The following is a 14,912-nucleotide window of genomic DNA, read 5'->3' as shown; positions in this document are numbered from 1 at the left end:
ACGAGGCTTTCCCAAAAGCGGACGCTGGCGTGAGGTTATGCATCGGCGCCAGCGCTGCGTTACCCTAACCCTAACCTCGGCGGGAGGAGGGTGCGGACGGGGCGCCTCACGCGGCGGCGGCCGCCGGCGGGGCGCTCCGGGTCCCCCAGCACAGGCACCCGGAGGTAAACACACACGGACGGAGCAACCCGCTCAACTACCGTTCCCGGCCGCCTCCGCCCTATTTATAGGACCTGGCGCGGTCCCGCGGGAGCTTAAGTCGCGCGAGAGCGGCAGCAGCACCGCCCCTCTCCCTGAAGCCAGCCCCGCTTCCCCTTCACGCGGAGAGCAGCTCGCGGCCCCGACGCACTCTCGTACGCACGCGCGCGGTGACGTCAGTTCCTGGCGCCGGCGGCGCGCGTCCCTGCTTCCGCTTTCCGCTGCGGCGCGCACTCCGCTCTCAGCCGACTCGGGATCATGGCGGCCGCGGCCACGATGGCGACCTCGGGGTCGGCGCGGAAGCGGCTGCTCAAAGAGGAAGACATGACCAAAGTGGAATTCGAGACCAGCGAGGAGGTGGACGTGACGCCCACGTTCGACACCATGGGCCTGCGGGAGGACCTTCTGCGCGGCATCTACGCCTACGGTCCGGGGCCGCGAGGCGCGGGCGGGGAGGGCGGGGGCGCGGCGGAGGGAGTCCCGGGGCGGCCGACGGGCGACCCCCGCCGGCACGCAGCGCCCTCCCCGCGTCGCTGTCGTTCGGCGCGTCGTTCTGGGTGCACAGCTCGGCGCCGGGCCCGGCGAGGGCTGCGAAGTCTTCGGGCGCAGGCGGCGGGTCACTCCTGCCGCGGGAACGGGCTTGTAGCCGGCAGGACCCGCGCCGTCTGGGCCCTGAGGGTTTACCAATGACCCCGGCAGGCTCGGGCCCTAAGGGAGCTTGAGTGGCTTCGGGGAGAAGCGCAGCCTGGAGCCGAGCTTGCTCCGGGCAGTGGTGATGGCTGCGAAGGGACTGGGTGAGGGGAGTAGCGCGGCTGATCGGTAAGGGGGCTCCAGGACGGGCCGACGTTGGAGCTGAGGTCTGGGTTAGGGAGCAGCTGGTGCCGGGACCCTGCAGCTCGGAGTGGGCTGCCCTCCGTGGTGGGAGCCCGGGGAGGACTTGGGACAGGCCGGCAGGGCCGGATCCGGCAGGGCATCCTCTGAGGTGATGAAGAGTTTGAGTTTTGTTCCCAAGTGCAGTGGGAAGCCATTGGAAGGCTGTTTTTTTTAATTTTTTTTTTTTAAGGTAATTTTCTCTTTTTTAAGGTTTTATTTATTTAATTGTCAGAGAGACAGTGAGAGAGGGGACACAGGCAGGGGGAGGGGGAGACGGGGAAGCAGTCTTCCCACCAAGCAGGGAGCCCGATGCGGGGCTTGATCCCAGGACCTCGGGGTCATGACCCGAGCCCAAGGCAGACTCCCAGCGACTGAGCCACACAGGCGCCCCAGCCATTGGAGGGTTTTAAGCAGGGGAATGACAGGGTCAGATTTGCCCTTTTGGGGGTTTTTCTGGGAGTGTGTGGACAGGAAGGGAGGTGAGAGTGAGGCAGGGGAGGAGTGGGGGGCGTGAGTTGAGGAGAGTTGATGGTGTTGAGGTGGAGACGGGTTGAAAGTGAGCAGCAGAGGAAGGAGGATTCCCGGGTGTTGAGAGCGGCTGCTGGGGCGTGCTGCCGCGTGCACAGGTGGGCAGCGCGTGAGGGAGGCAGGTGAGTCTGAGGCCTGTGAGCCGTCTCGCTGGAGATGTCGGGAGCCTGGGAGGAGGTGGGGCTGGGCTGCGGGTGGCAGCGATCAGCACCTTTGTCTGACCCGTGTGGCTGGGCCGCGTTTTACCCAACAGCCCTTGATAGTACTGCAGTGTAGACAGGGCAAGGGGATGGGAGGTGAGAAGGGCCCCTGCAGCCGAGCCTGGTGAGGCGGACAGTCCTGCCCACCTCTTGGCATCCAAGACACCCCTTCCCCAAATGCTGTATTTAGTTTCCCGTCCGGGGGCTTGGTCATTGCGAGGGTTTCAAATCCTCTGTTACGGTTTGAATGTTGGACGGGAAATCTGTCCTACATAGTCAAGCCGACCCAGAAGTAAACTACAGCTTTTGTACGTAAGGTCCTGTTTACTTGAAGGTAACATTTCCTCCCTCAGAGCAGCCTCGTTCTTTGGTAGTGGCTGTGTTGGAGAGTGTGGTGTCGTAGTTCAGGGGGCTGCGTCAGTCGTGGGGGGAGCACAGCGTGGGCCCCAGCAGAACCTCCGGGCCGTGGAGTCGGCACCAGTATAGACGGCTTGAACCTCATGCACGCTCATCCGAGAGGAAAGGGGTAACAACGGTGCTGGGTTCATTTTCCACTCTCGTAGCTTAAAAAGTAGCAGAACAGTACAGAGTGATGCAGGCTGTTGTACCGTCAGTACAGGGAGACTTGGAGTAAACGGCGACCTCTCTACCCGTTCTCAGGAGTACCACCATTCAGACGTTGGGGTTTTTTGGGTAATCTTACTGGAGTCTCTGTGTAACGGTGTTTGCTTTATAGATTTGGTCTTTATGAATAAGATGCATGTTAGTATAAAAATACAGTTCAGCCCAATTCATTCAGCGGCTGTTTCTCAAGCGCTTGGGTGTGTTGGATTTTGGGTTAGGAGGGGTGAGGTGGGGCTTAAACAAGCACACCGTCTGTGCCCCAGGGAGCTTCCAGTGTCCTCACGGTTAGAACTAACTTTCCAACTTTCTCTGTTTCTTTTCACAGGTTTTGAGAAACCGTCAGCCATCCAGCAGCGAGCCATCAAGCAGATAATTAAAGGGAGAGACGTCATTGCTCAGTACGTCCCTGGCGCCGATCGGGGCTAGGCGCTAGTCAGTCAGCAGAGTGCGTTGGGAGGACCGCTTTTCTCGTCCACAGACTCGCCATCAACCTGTCTCTTGACATCAGCCACAGGGTGTCTTGTTTTTTTGGTTTTTGTGTCCTCTACTCTAGAAAGCTGTCATATTTTTAGGCAGTTTTACTTACTAGTTGGCATGTGGCACGGTTTATAATACTCTCTCAAGAGCTTTATTCCTGATTTGTTTTAATTTTAAAGACTTGTTTATAAGGAAAATTATTTTTGGAGGACGGTTTTAGTCCCAAATCGTAGAGAAGAATTACATTGGGAGACAAGGGAATCTCTTTTTCTGCCATCTGTAATGCCTGTCAGCGTTACAGATGCGGCGCTGAGTCCCCTGGTGCACCTGCCGATCTCACCGCCCGTGACCCCACTGAGTCCCACCCCTTGCTCTGAAGGTGTGGGTCCTCTTGGGCCTCTGCAGCCTGCCCCTCGGAGTGCTGCTGTGGGAGGGGGCTGTGAGTGGGACCGGGTAGCCCGTCCTTCACTCCTGTGTCTGTGTTTCCTTTAACAGATCGCAGTCTGGCACAGGCAAAACCGCCACCTTCAGCATTTCTGTCCTCCAGTGTTTGGATATCCAGGTAACTTACACTCTTCAAGCGAACCTTCCTTCTTTCCTAAGAAATACTTCTTTTCTCCTGTAACCGCGGTGTTCTGAAAGGACAGTTTTTGAAAATGTCTGTTCAGTCATCCTAACTCGGATTTTTTTAAGAGACTTTTAACTACGCCATTATGAGAGCTAACTAACACTCTGTCATAAATTCCTGTTTAAATGGGGAGAGATTTTAGTGGACATTCTTGTCTGAAAGCCAGAATCCTGCTGGTTCATACTCGAAGTTCTGTCTGCGTTCTTTTACCTCCATTAGAAATGAGATGTGTGGGGCACCTGGGTGGCTCAGTGGGTTAAAGCTTCTGCCTTCAGCTCAGGTCATGATCCCGGGGTCCTGGGATCGAGTCCCGCATCGGGCTCTCTGCTCAGCGGGGAGCCTGCTTCCTCCTCTCTCTCTCTGTGCCTGCCTCTCCCCCTACTTGAGATCTCTGTCTGTCAAATAAGTAAATCTAAAAAGAAAAGGGAAGAGATAAGATGTGTGGCTATCACATGGCAGTGTTCAGAGTAAATTTCATCTGAATTAGCGTGGTCTGCTTTGAGGATACTGAGGATTGTCTGTTTCCTGACACATTATTTTACCAGGTTCGAGAAACCCAGGCTTTGATCTTGGCCCCAACGAGAGAGTTAGCTGTGCAGATCCAGAAGGTGAGCCACTGGGAGTCCGGGGGGCTCTTTGCACCTGCTTTCAAATTCAGCTGGAAAAGGCCGGTGGGTTGATTTAATCTAATCCTGTTTTTTGGCTCCCTCAAATTTTGTTTCCTGATTTCTGACATTTTGTCATAAATCATCGGTAGGAGTTGCTGGTTTGTGCTAAGTTACTCTCAGTGCAGCTGGTATGATGCCAGGAGCTTTTTGCAGTCTCGGAGGTGTAACCTTTTCAGTAGAAAGTCGGTTCTAATAAAATAATTGTTATTTTGCACTTAACAGCATAAAGACATAATGTATATTAAGATGTTAATATTGTCTCTGGGGGGCTGGGATTACAAATTTTTTGTATGTCTGGGTTTTTTGTAATTAAAGTGTATTTATTCTGTAGTAAGAAGCCAGTAAAATGAACTTCATCTTGGCACAGAAAAGCGTAGAAGAGGAGGGTGGGTCTTTTTGTTGTTTTATGATATAAATCATGGAATCAGTGATCCTTGGGGGTCATCTTACATTGGAGTAGAGGTTTCCTTCACTTTGGGGAAACGCCGAGGTCTCTGGCTTCAGCGTGGACCTGAGGGCAGGCCCCAGACGTGACCCCGGTTTTTATTCAGGGCCTGCTCGCTCTGGGGGATTACATGAACGTGCAGTGCCACGCCTGCATTGGGGGCACCAACGTGGGGGAGGACATCAGGAAGCTGGACTATGGGCAGCACGTTGTGGCCGGCACACCCGGGCGTGTCTTTGGTAAGTGCCTTTGTCTAAAAGTGGTGGGGCGGGGAGCGTTTGGAAGACAGGCTCCGTTGACCCAGCATTCTTCTCCGTTTGCTGGGCTGCGTGCTGGAGTGTGTGTGTGGGTGACACGTAAGAAGTGGACGGAAGGTCCCCGAAATCCTCCGGAGCCCAGTGGAAAGGCTGGCTGCTTCCCCGAAGTCTGGGATCTAACGATTTCAAACTGGCCGTGCAGACATGATTCGGCGCAGGAGTTTGAGGACGCGCGCCATCAAGATGTTGGTGTTGGACGAGGCGGATGAGATGCTAAATAAAGGTACGAGTCACAGAAGCCGGATTTCTCCTGACCTTGAGCTGTTAACGCTCTCACGGCAGAGGTGAAATGTGGAGCAAATGCAAGCGTTCCTGGGTTCCTGGTGTTTGCGGGAAGCCTCATGCCTCGGGGGCGGCCGCGGAAGTGAACCTGCACTTTGCTCTTACTGGGGACAGGTAGGGGGCGTAGGGGGTGGGTGTGAGGCCAGTGGCAGCCAGGACCGTGACACCTCTGCCCAGCCTAGCATGGCATTGCCCCGTGCGTCTGGGGGTCGGCACAGACGGGGAGGTGTGTGCTAGAGATGGGGCGTGTAGACTTCTGCCGCGGATTGCGGGGCATAGCGGTGTGTCAGGGAAGCTGGTATCGTGGCAGCAGGGTATTCGGTCATTTATTTAACTAGTTTCCTTATGGGTTGTCTAGGCTGGTATTTTCTTAACAGTTACTAAGATGAATTTCTAGACTTGTGTACTTTTTGGCTTTTCACGTGTTTCTACCAAAACACATCCGATGACAGATACGTGCTGGTCCTCAGTGATGACAGCTGTGGCCTTCGTGCACAGTGCGGAATCAGGTCGTGAAAGTGTCATCTTGAGCCAGGGCCGTGCTCCAGTGTCCTCCCGCTTGTGTTGCCTGCACACACCCCCCTCCTCGGTCTCCACCTCGTACCGCGGGGTTTTTGGGGTGTTGCCCAGATGATGTTGGGGTCGTGCGGGTGGAGCAGGTGGTGTCCAGCAGTGCAGGTGGGGTTCTCGGGGTTCTCCTGGTGGCCAAGTCTCTGGCGGCTGATGGTGTCCTGAGGGGCTGCCCTTGAGCCGAGTGGGACGCACAGTGACTCTGGGGCACTCGGGGCTTCCTTAGTGTCTGGTGAAGCTGCCGGTGGCTTCTTGTGCTCCAGTCCCGTGGGCAGCACATCTCAGGGTCAGGCCTCCGGACCAGCAGCAGCCGCGTTCTCTGGGAATTGCTTGGAAAGGAGGATCTTGGGCTCTGTCGTTTGTGTGGTCACAGCGTCGTGGTCTGTCGGGGCCCTGGGACTCTGAGCATTGTCACACACTCGCCTGCTGACCCTGTGCTGCCCAGGCTGGGCAGGTGGTGGCCCAGGGCAGCTGCAGCCAGGACTGAGGTGGTGGGCAGCCCAGGGCTGGGTTTCTGCTGCTCTTAACTGTGGGGCTGAGACGCCCAGAGCCCACCAGGGAGGCGCGGGAAGCAGGGCGCGTGGATTTCACGGCTCCGTGGGGAGATTGCTTGTACAGCCTCAGACATCACGGTCACCAGCTCTGGGTCGGAGCGTGCAGCCTTCAGAACTCACCCCGCCTCACCGTCTGTCGCAGGTTTCAAAGAGCAGATTTACGACGTGTACAGGTACCTGCCCCCGGCCACGCAGGTGGTGCTCATCAGCGCCACGCTGCCTCACGAGATCCTGGAGATGACCAACAAGTTCATGACCGACCCCATCCGCATCTTGGTGAAGCGGTAGGAATGCCTTGCTTCCGGGTGGTTTGAGAGCACAGCCACATAGCTTGTATCTGGGGCTTAAAATGAGAAGAATTTTTAATTTCATTTTATTTTCTGTTTTGAAAAGCCAGCTTTTGTATACGCGTTCCCCTCTGGCCCAGTAATTTCCAAACTCTCAACTAGCTGATGGCGTCTGTCCATCAGTGTCGTGGCAGTAAAATACATGATACGGGGGTTCGCGGCTGTTGAGGGCTCAGACCAGCCAGTGTGTGGCCCGTGCGGTGGAAGTGCTGACCGCAGGGAGGGCTGTGGCCGGGAGGGGCAGGCGCCGCCGTGAGGCAGGCAGGCACCAGGATCAGTGCTTGGCTAGTGTCTCCCGCAGATCTTGGCGGAAGAATGTGTTCCCAGGACTTGTGTTTGGTTTCTAGTGATGAGTTGACTCTGGAAGGCATCAAGCAGTTCTTCGTGGCGGTGGAGAGGGAAGAGTGGAAATTTGACACTCTGTGTGACCTGTACGACACGCTGACCATAACTCAGGCGGTCATCTTCTGTAACACCAAGCGGAAGGTACGCGGTCACCCGGGCTGTTCCTTGTGCTTCCGGCCCGAACGGAAGGTCGGCTCTCTGAGGAACGCTGGTCAGCCGTTCTCTGAAATGGCTTAGAAGTGAAGAGTCGGGCGCGGCGGTGCACTGTGCAGAGAAGGCTCGGGTGTCACTGCTTTTAGGTGGGACCTGGGCCTGGGTCTTGAGCCCCTGGTGGCTCCCTGGAAACGGGGAAAGGAGTTGGGCCACCGTCCAAAAAAGATGCGAATTTGAATTTCAAACGAGAACAGTGAGATACGGTCTTTTTTTTCCTTTTTGAGAAATTTAAGAGTCTTCATGCTCTACCGACTGAGCTAGCTGGGCGCCCTGAGAAATTTATATGGAACTTGTGCCCTGATACATGCTGGGGAAAGTGCAATTCCTGCATATCCAGTGAAGATTGGTCTGAGTTTTTTTTTAAGGTTTTATTTATTCACTTGACAGACCGTGAGAGAGCACGAGCCGGGGGATGGGAGCGGGAGAGGCAGGCCTCCCCTCGACAGGGAGCCGAACTCGGGGCCTGATCCCCAACTCGGGGCTTGATCCCGATCTCGGGATCAGGACCCGTGCCGAAGGCAGACTTAATGACGGGGCCCCCCAGGCACCCCGACTGGTCTCAGTTTTAAGAGCGCTTGGGCTGTGCACGCACATCGGTTGCACTGTAGGCTGTCGTGGAAAATCCAGAACGTACCGTCTGGTTTGGTTTCCGAGCTCATAGCGCGTCTGTTGGTCTGATGTGCAGGTCGACTGGCTGACGGAGAAGATGCGGGAAGCCAACTTCACGGTGTCGTCCATGCACGGGGACATGCCGCAGAAGGAGCGCGAGTCCATCATGAAGGAGTTCCGGTCCGGCGCCAGGTGGGCAAGCCCCTCTCTCCACACCCGGTCCCGCCGGTGGTGTTCCCTGGGCTCTTCGTCCGCGGGCTGTGCCAGGTTCCCCTTGTGCTCCCAGCTGTGGTAGGGGCCCCCGGGAGGGCGCCTTCGCTGGGTAGGCCGGTCGCCTTACTGGAACGTGTTTCTTCGTTGCCAGGTAAAGGAGATTTTCTGTTCATCCTTCCGTGGTGGGTCTTTAAATCCCCCTGTGGTCAGAGAATGTGCTCTGTTACTCGTACTGGGGTGTGCTCAGTGGCCCACCGCTCGCTTCCCTTCAGACGCTGGTGCCCGTGTGAATGTGTGCGCAGGCAGAGTGCTGTGGGGTGGCCACGCGTCGCGTCCTGTGCGGGCCTGGAGGTGCAAGTGCTCTGCGTCCTGGCCTTTGGTTCCCGAACCGTCCCATCGACGTTGAGAGTGCCACGGACGCCGTTCTGGGAGGGTTGCTGTGCTCCCGCCGGTGTGTCCTAAGGTCGGGTCTGCACCTGCAGGCTCCCTCTGTTTCTGGAGGAGTGACTTTCCTCACCAAAGCACCTGTGTCCCCGGTCCTGCTGTGATGCCGCCACGGTGGCTGCATCTGGTGACTGTCCCCTCCGGTTGGCTGTCCCCTCCAGGGTCCAGCACACCCTCTGTCTCCTGTTTGCGGCCACAGGCTGCAGTGTGTCTCGGGCGGTTGTCCTGTAGTCTGAAGGTGATACCGTCTTTATGAGCCACCGGTCCGGTTCCGTCGATGCCGACGCTGGTGTGTGTGGTTTAAACGGGCCGCGCGCGTCGTAGGGGCAGTTTGCTTCTCCTGTTTTTTCTCCTTTGTTTCTTTCTCTCGGGTTTCTTCTCACTGTGATTCCTTCTCCCCAGTTCTGGTTTTGGAAAGTGTTTCTACCTTCGTGAGTAGAGCAGCCCCCTTAGCACATCGGCACCTGTCGTGATGTGCCCTGGGGCCATTGTCGCTGCCGGCAGAGGCTGGAAGCAGGACTTCAGGGGCCCTCCCCTTCCGTGGAACCGCACGACGTCTCCGTGTGACAGAAAGTGTTAGTGTACACTGAGACTCGTCCCCTTCCGTGGAACCGCACGACGTCTCCGTGTGACAGGATGTGTTCACACTGAGAGTCCCCTTCCGTGGAACCGCACGACGTCTCCGTGTGACAGGATGTGTTCACACTGAGACTCGTCCCTGCTTGCTTCTCTTTTCCTTTGTCTCTGACCTGCCTGGGTTGGGTCTCCTTCTCCGTGAAGAGTGTCTTTATGTGTTTACTTTGGGGCTACCGGGGACAGGGTGCGGGTTTTAGTTTGTCGGGCAGTGTTTGCTTCACTGTGCAACGGCCCTTGTGACGTCTCGAGGGAGGGGTTTGCCGAGAGAACCCTGGGGTTACGGCTGTCGCCGTTGGGAGGTCCTGCCGCGCCGCTCCCGTGTTTGCATCTCCCGTCCCTTCCCCTGATGGCTCTCGGCGTGGCTCTCGCCTTTGCTTGTGTCCGGCGGCCGCGGGACCTGCCGGGCCTGGCCTCCCCTCCGCGCGTGCCCGGGGTCCTGTTCTCTCCCCCGCGGGGCTGCGCACGGGGGTGGCGATGTGGCTGGGCCGCCTTCCTGTTCCGTCTTGAACTCTGTTCTCCCGCGCGGCTGCGCCCTCGCAGTCTGAGCGTGTCCCCACTGTCACGTCCCATAAGCTAGGATTCGAGCCGTAAGTGTAACCGCGGACCTCTTGGCAGCCACAGTCGCGCAGATGAAAAGAACCAGGTGAAGTTGATTTTTAGTACATTTTATTTAACCTCATGTGGGAAATCACTTCAGTGTTTTCATCGTGTAACTAGCATTAAAAATACTAATTAAGATTTTGCCGATTTCTTTTTGTTCTAAGTCTTCAAAATGCTGTGTGTGTGACACGTCCACAGCCCCGTTCCAGGCTGGGCACATAGCGGGTGCTCGGCCGGCGGGTGCTCGGGCAGCCTCTGTGTTGGACGGTGCAGACCCGGGGTGTGTCCGATCCTGTCCTGGCTGAAGGACAGAGTGGTGCGAGTCGCAGTTCAAGTTGGAACACACAGCGGAGCCCGCACCGAAGTCAGTGACACTGCCGTCCCCCGCTCCTGCCGAGCAGAAGTAGGGTTTGTTTCCCAGTGATTGACGGGACTGGCTTTCCGCAGGTTGAGCGCAGCGCAGGGAGAGGTCCTGGTCTCGGTCCGTTCGAGCGCGCAGGAGGCCAGCGCAGCCGAGGACACACAGTGCCCTGCACACGGGTCGTTGCCGTCCGCGACCCCTCACACCTGTGGGGGGCCGGGTGACAGTGACCCGGCATGTTTTCTACTTAGAGATCCTTTCTTTTTAAGATTTTATTTATCGTGTGGGGAGCAGAGAGAGGAGGACGAGCAGACTGGGCTCTGAGCGTGGAGCCCGGTGCGGCGCCCCCATCCCGGGGCCTGAGGTCTCGGGCTGAGCCGCCCCGCCAGCCTGAGACGTGCGTGACGGAGGTGACCGCCTTCAATTCCTTCTCTTTTCGCAGCCGGGTGCTCATCTCCACGGACGTGTGGGCCCGGGGGCTGGACGTCCCGCAGGTGTCCCTCATCATCAACTACGACCTGCCCAACAACAGAGAGCTGTACATCCACAGGTGCGGGCGGGCTTCGGGGGGTCTGCCGGCCGGGGGGCTTCCTGGCGCCTTCCCCGCCGCATCCTCTGAACCGGTTTGTTCTGCTCTTGAAGAATCGGGCGGTCGGGCCGCTACGGCCGCAAGGGGGTGGCCATCAACTTCGTGAAGAATGACGACATCCGCATCCTGAGGGACATCGAGCAGTACTACTCCACCCAGATCGACGAGATGCCCATGAACGGTGAGCGGCCGCCGGGCCCCGCTGGGGCGGCCCTGGGGCCCTTCTCGTGTTCTTGTTCTGGCTATTTTGGGGAAGTCTGTCGTGAGCCTCCAGGTAGACCTGTGTGTTTTCTTGTTCATATTATTCCTTAATATTCCTTTCTGCCTCTCAGTGGCTGACCTGATCTGAGGAGCCCCCCGTGCCGACGAGGAGCCAGTGCCCGCCTGCCCGCCCGCCCGCCTGCTCACCTGCCCCGTGCTCTAGTGGGGACGGGCTTGGGGGTGGATTCCAGGTGATGGGGTTTGTGCGAACTCTCCGAGAGCCCCCAGGACGAGCGTTTGGTGTTCTTTTCTTACCTATATGTAAATAATGCATTATTCTGAGGTTTTTTTTCATTAAATGTTTGAAACTTTTATTATAAACTCTAATTTATGTTTCTTTTTTTAACATTTATTTAAGTAATTTCTGCCCTTCAACGTGGGTCTTGACTCACGATCCTGAGATCAAGAGCCGCCTGCTCCACTGACTGAGCTAGCCAGGTGCCCCTGTAATTTATGTTTCTCAAAGTGCCCCTGGCTTTTTGGTAACGTGCAGTGTGATCGGGCACCCGGTCAGGCCCTTCACCCCGTTCTCTGGTCTCGAACAGTAAACGGAAGTGGTAGCTCTGCTGGCCTCTGCGGACGGCGCACACTGGTCAGGATGATAGCGCTGTGCACTGTTCACCAGCGATTCTGACCGAAGGCTTTTGCACTGGTCCAGTTTGTGAAGGGGATGTCCTGTGTGAACCCCCGGCCCAGAGAGACGGCACAGGGGCCCAGAGGCAATGCGTGGGGGCACCTCTGCACCAGCAGCAGAGATCGTGACGCCACAGTCCCGGCCACGTGCACCCACACTGTCCCCAGCCAGGACACGGCAGCTGGCCCCGAGTGCCAGACCCCATTTCCTATGGACAGGAGGAGGGAATTTGGAGGTGGAAGAGCAGAGGCCGCAAATACTTGTCCCCAGCTTGGCCTTGGGTTTGTGCACCAGGTGCCAAGAGACAGGATGGGAGCCCTCGGTGAATCCCTGGAAGGACTGGTCACCAGCCTTGAGCTGGTCACCAGCCTTGAGCTGTTCCGGCTTCAGAAGCACCGCCGGTTAGCGTGGAGGAGGAACGGGTGCCCACGGGGAGGAGACGGCAGGAAGCCAACCCAACCGCAAGGCGAGACGCTTGGGGAGCTGAACTCGAATGCTGTCCAGGAAAGAGAGCAGTTAGAAAAAGCACCCTTGCAGGTGACTGGGATGTGATCCATGGCTATCAGAGGTTCCATAACCACCCTAAGTGTTGCAGGGGTGTGGGAACTCTTTATGTTGGTGGTGTCGATAGGTACAGACTTTCTGGAAAGCAGCCTGGCTCTGAGCAGTGGGAGCAATTAAAATTGAGTAATTTTGCCTCGGGCAGTAGTCTGGAATGTAGACTGAACAAGTGCGTTCCCCACAGTGTGCTGCGGCACTGGGAAGGGGAGTGAGTGTTTGGCGCCGGGGGCTCTGTGGGCGAGCGCTGATACTTGCATCGGTATGAGCAGGTGGGGGTTGTTGGGAAGGCAGCTGGCAGCAACCCAGACGGGTTTAGCTGCGTCCCTTGGCAACTGAGCATTGAGGGAAGCAAGAGGGCTGGTGGGCCCCGCTAGACAGATGTTCAGACCATTCAGCATTCCGTGTTGAATATTCAAGTATTCAGTAGTTATTTTTAGCGGTTAATAGCTAGAAAGCGGAAATAACCCAAATATCCATCCCCTGGGAGGTGTGGGAAGTGCCCGCGGAGGAGCTTGCCGCTGGCATTTACCACAGCTCGGGCTGCTGGAGCGCCTGCTCGGGGAGCCCGCCAGGCGCCGGAGGCCACGTGCTGTGTGATGCTGCGTCTGTGAAATGTCCCAGGCAGGTGACTTAGACAGCTAGCAAGCAGGGGGTGTTTTCCAGAGGCTGGGGAGGGCGGCCGGGGAGTGCGTGCTCTGGGGCAGTGTTTCGGGGAGGCAGGAGGGTGGGAGGAAGACGTGGCGTGGACCGCGGTCATGGTCGTGCTGCTCTGAGCGTCGCAGCGCCGGGTAGCGCGTTTGAAAGGCGGTGAGTTGTGTGTGAGCGTGGTCAGTCACAGGTCGGGCGTGGAGCCGGCCGCATCCTCCCCTGAATGATGCTTACACGGGCGTGAGCAGGGTGAAGTCCGTTGTTCACAGGTCGTTAGGTTGGGCTGTAAGACGACACGGCGGCACACTGTCACGGGAAGTCAGGCGCAGATAAGCGAAGAGTGACGCCACGGGAGCACCGGCCTCGGTAGCCCGCCGCCCGGGAGCCTGGAGCCGCGAGCGCGGCATGGACCGAGGCTTTGCTGCCCGAGTGTTACCAGGGGCGTAAGTGAAGAGGTAGGTCATCAGAGACAGTGTGACAGTCCTCCGTGTCTGCGCCTCGAGCGGAGCGTCAGACACTGGCAGCAGCCGATTGAGCTGCACGGAGAGATGGATGGGCCCACAACGAGGAGTGGCTGTCAGGAACCGTGTAGGAGAGAGGCACGATGTCCTCATCTCGCACGTTCGGCATCAGACCGTGGCGCTGGCTGGCGCGGAAAGGCAGCCAAAGGGGAGAAGAGGCATCCGGTTGGAAAGGGAAAGGTCCTTATGCACAGGTGACGCGATCCTTCACGTAGAAGATCCTATGGAACCTGCAGCAAAGAGCCGGTAACTGAGTTTAGGAAACGCAGCCATATACAAGGTCAGTATTCAGAGCTCACTTGTACGCCTGCATGTCAACGGGGCACACTCGGAGAATGAAACCCGGGGGCTCCGTCAGACGGGAGATACGTAAGCTCTGTGCACCGAAAGCCACGGCACATGGCGGTGGGAAGTGTCCGTGAGCGAGAGAGGGGCCGTCCTGCGGAGGAGTCGGCCTTGTCAGCTGTCGGTTCTCCCCATGCTGTCCTGCAGGGTCCGCTCAGCCCCAGTCACAAAACTGAGACTTGGGCAAAAATTGAGAAGCTGATTCTAAAATTTACTTTTTTTATTTTTAAAAAAATTTTATTTATTTATTTGACAGAAATCACAAGTAGGCAGAGGCAGGCAGAGAGAGAGGAGAAACCAGGCTCCCCGCTGAGCAGAGAGCCCGATGTGGGGCTCGATCCCAGGACCCGGAGAACATGGCCTGAGCTGAAGGCAGAGGCTTTAACCCACTGAGCCGCCGAGGCGCCCGATTCTAAAATTTATATGGAAATACAAAGGATCTAGTGTAGTGAGAACAATTTTGCGAAATTGAACGAACTGGACGGCTTCGACTGCCTTACAGCAAAGAATACTACAGAGTGACAGCAGAACCGGGATGCCACGGGGCCTCGACCGTGATACAGAGTCCAGAAAGAGACCACAGATTTACAGGGAGAGGGTTTTCAACAAACGTGCGGAGGCAATGCCATGGGGGAAGGATTATGCTTTTAACCGAAGGGACCAGAACACTGGGGTAACCACATGCAGAGAAGAAAAATCCTCAGTTGTTACTTCACACCATGTAGAAACAGTAGCTTGAGATATAAGGCCTAAAATTACAAAACTTCTGGAAGAGAGCGGGAGAAAAGTCCTTTTAGGGACCTTGAGTTTGGCAAAGATTTCTTTAATAGGACGGAAGAAATAATTATAAATCGGACTCTTTAAAATGAAAAACCCTCTACTCTTCATTGGGCACCGTTGGGAAAGCAAGAAGCTGCACCATGGCCTGGGAGACCGAATTCTGAAGCGCAAACCTGATGGGGGCCTTCAGCCGGAGCCCGCATGCGGGGCTGTTACTCGGGAGGGGCCGTGGTCCCTCGCAGACGCCCAGGTCCTCCTCCCTGGAGCCTGGGACTGTGTCACATTGGATGGCAAGAGGGACGTCGCAGACAGATGTGATCAAAGATTTTGAGACGAGATCGCGCTGAGATACCCAAGTGGACCCAGACCAACCACTTGAGCTCTGGAAACCCAATCATATTCTAGACTTCGGTCGGCCAGAGGGGTCTGACGCGCCCCACC

At 56.9% G+C, this 14,912-nt stretch overlaps 1 protein-coding gene and 1 long non-coding RNA gene across 2 annotated transcripts; both read left to right on the top strand.

The window, feature by feature from the left end:
- Positions 1–394: 394 nt before the first annotated feature.
- EIF4A3 (eukaryotic translation initiation factor 4A3) lies at positions 395–11,309 on the top strand. Its single transcript, XM_032322015.1, has 12 exons — positions 395–625; positions 2,749–2,821; positions 3,396–3,462; positions 4,074–4,136; positions 4,748–4,880; positions 5,101–5,181; positions 6,507–6,648; positions 7,059–7,197; positions 7,955–8,070; positions 10,575–10,682; positions 10,775–10,902; positions 11,054–11,309. Exons 1-12 carry the CDS (start codon positions 457–459, stop codon positions 11,068–11,070), a joined length of 1,236 nt encoding a protein of 411 aa, XP_032177906.1. The 5' UTR covers positions 395–456; the 3' UTR covers positions 11,071–11,309.
- LOC116578091 lies at positions 8,077–10,512 on the top strand. The gene is made up of 2 exons (XR_004280732.1): positions 8,077–10,135; positions 10,219–10,512. It is a non-coding gene; the product is annotated as an uncharacterized LOC116578091 (long non-coding RNA).
- Positions 11,310–14,912: the final 3,603 nt, after the last annotated feature.

Source organism: Mustela erminea, chromosome 18 (assembly GCF_009829155.1).
Source record: "Mustela erminea isolate mMusErm1 chromosome 18, mMusErm1.Pri, whole genome shotgun sequence".
Classification (NCBI taxonomy): domain Eukaryota; kingdom Metazoa; phylum Chordata; class Mammalia; order Carnivora; family Mustelidae; genus Mustela; species Mustela erminea.
The sequence above is the reverse complement of the archived record's forward strand: the minus strand, read 5'-3'. Positions and strand labels throughout refer to the sequence as shown.

Bases quoted from the DNA above. Each gene is read 5' to 3' on its own strand.
- EIF4A3 (XM_032322015.1), top strand. From the start codon at position 457: ATGGCGGCCGCGGCCACGATGGCGACCTCGGGGTCGGCGCGGAAGCGG. The intron at 3,463-4,073 runs GTAACTTACACT...TTATTTTACCAG, and splicing joins TCCAGTGTTTGGATATCCAG to GTTCGAGAAACCCAGGCTTT. The intron at 8,071-10,574 runs GTGGGCAAGCCC...CTCTTTTCGCAG, and splicing joins GAGTTCCGGTCCGGCGCCAG to CCGGGTGCTCATCTCCACGG.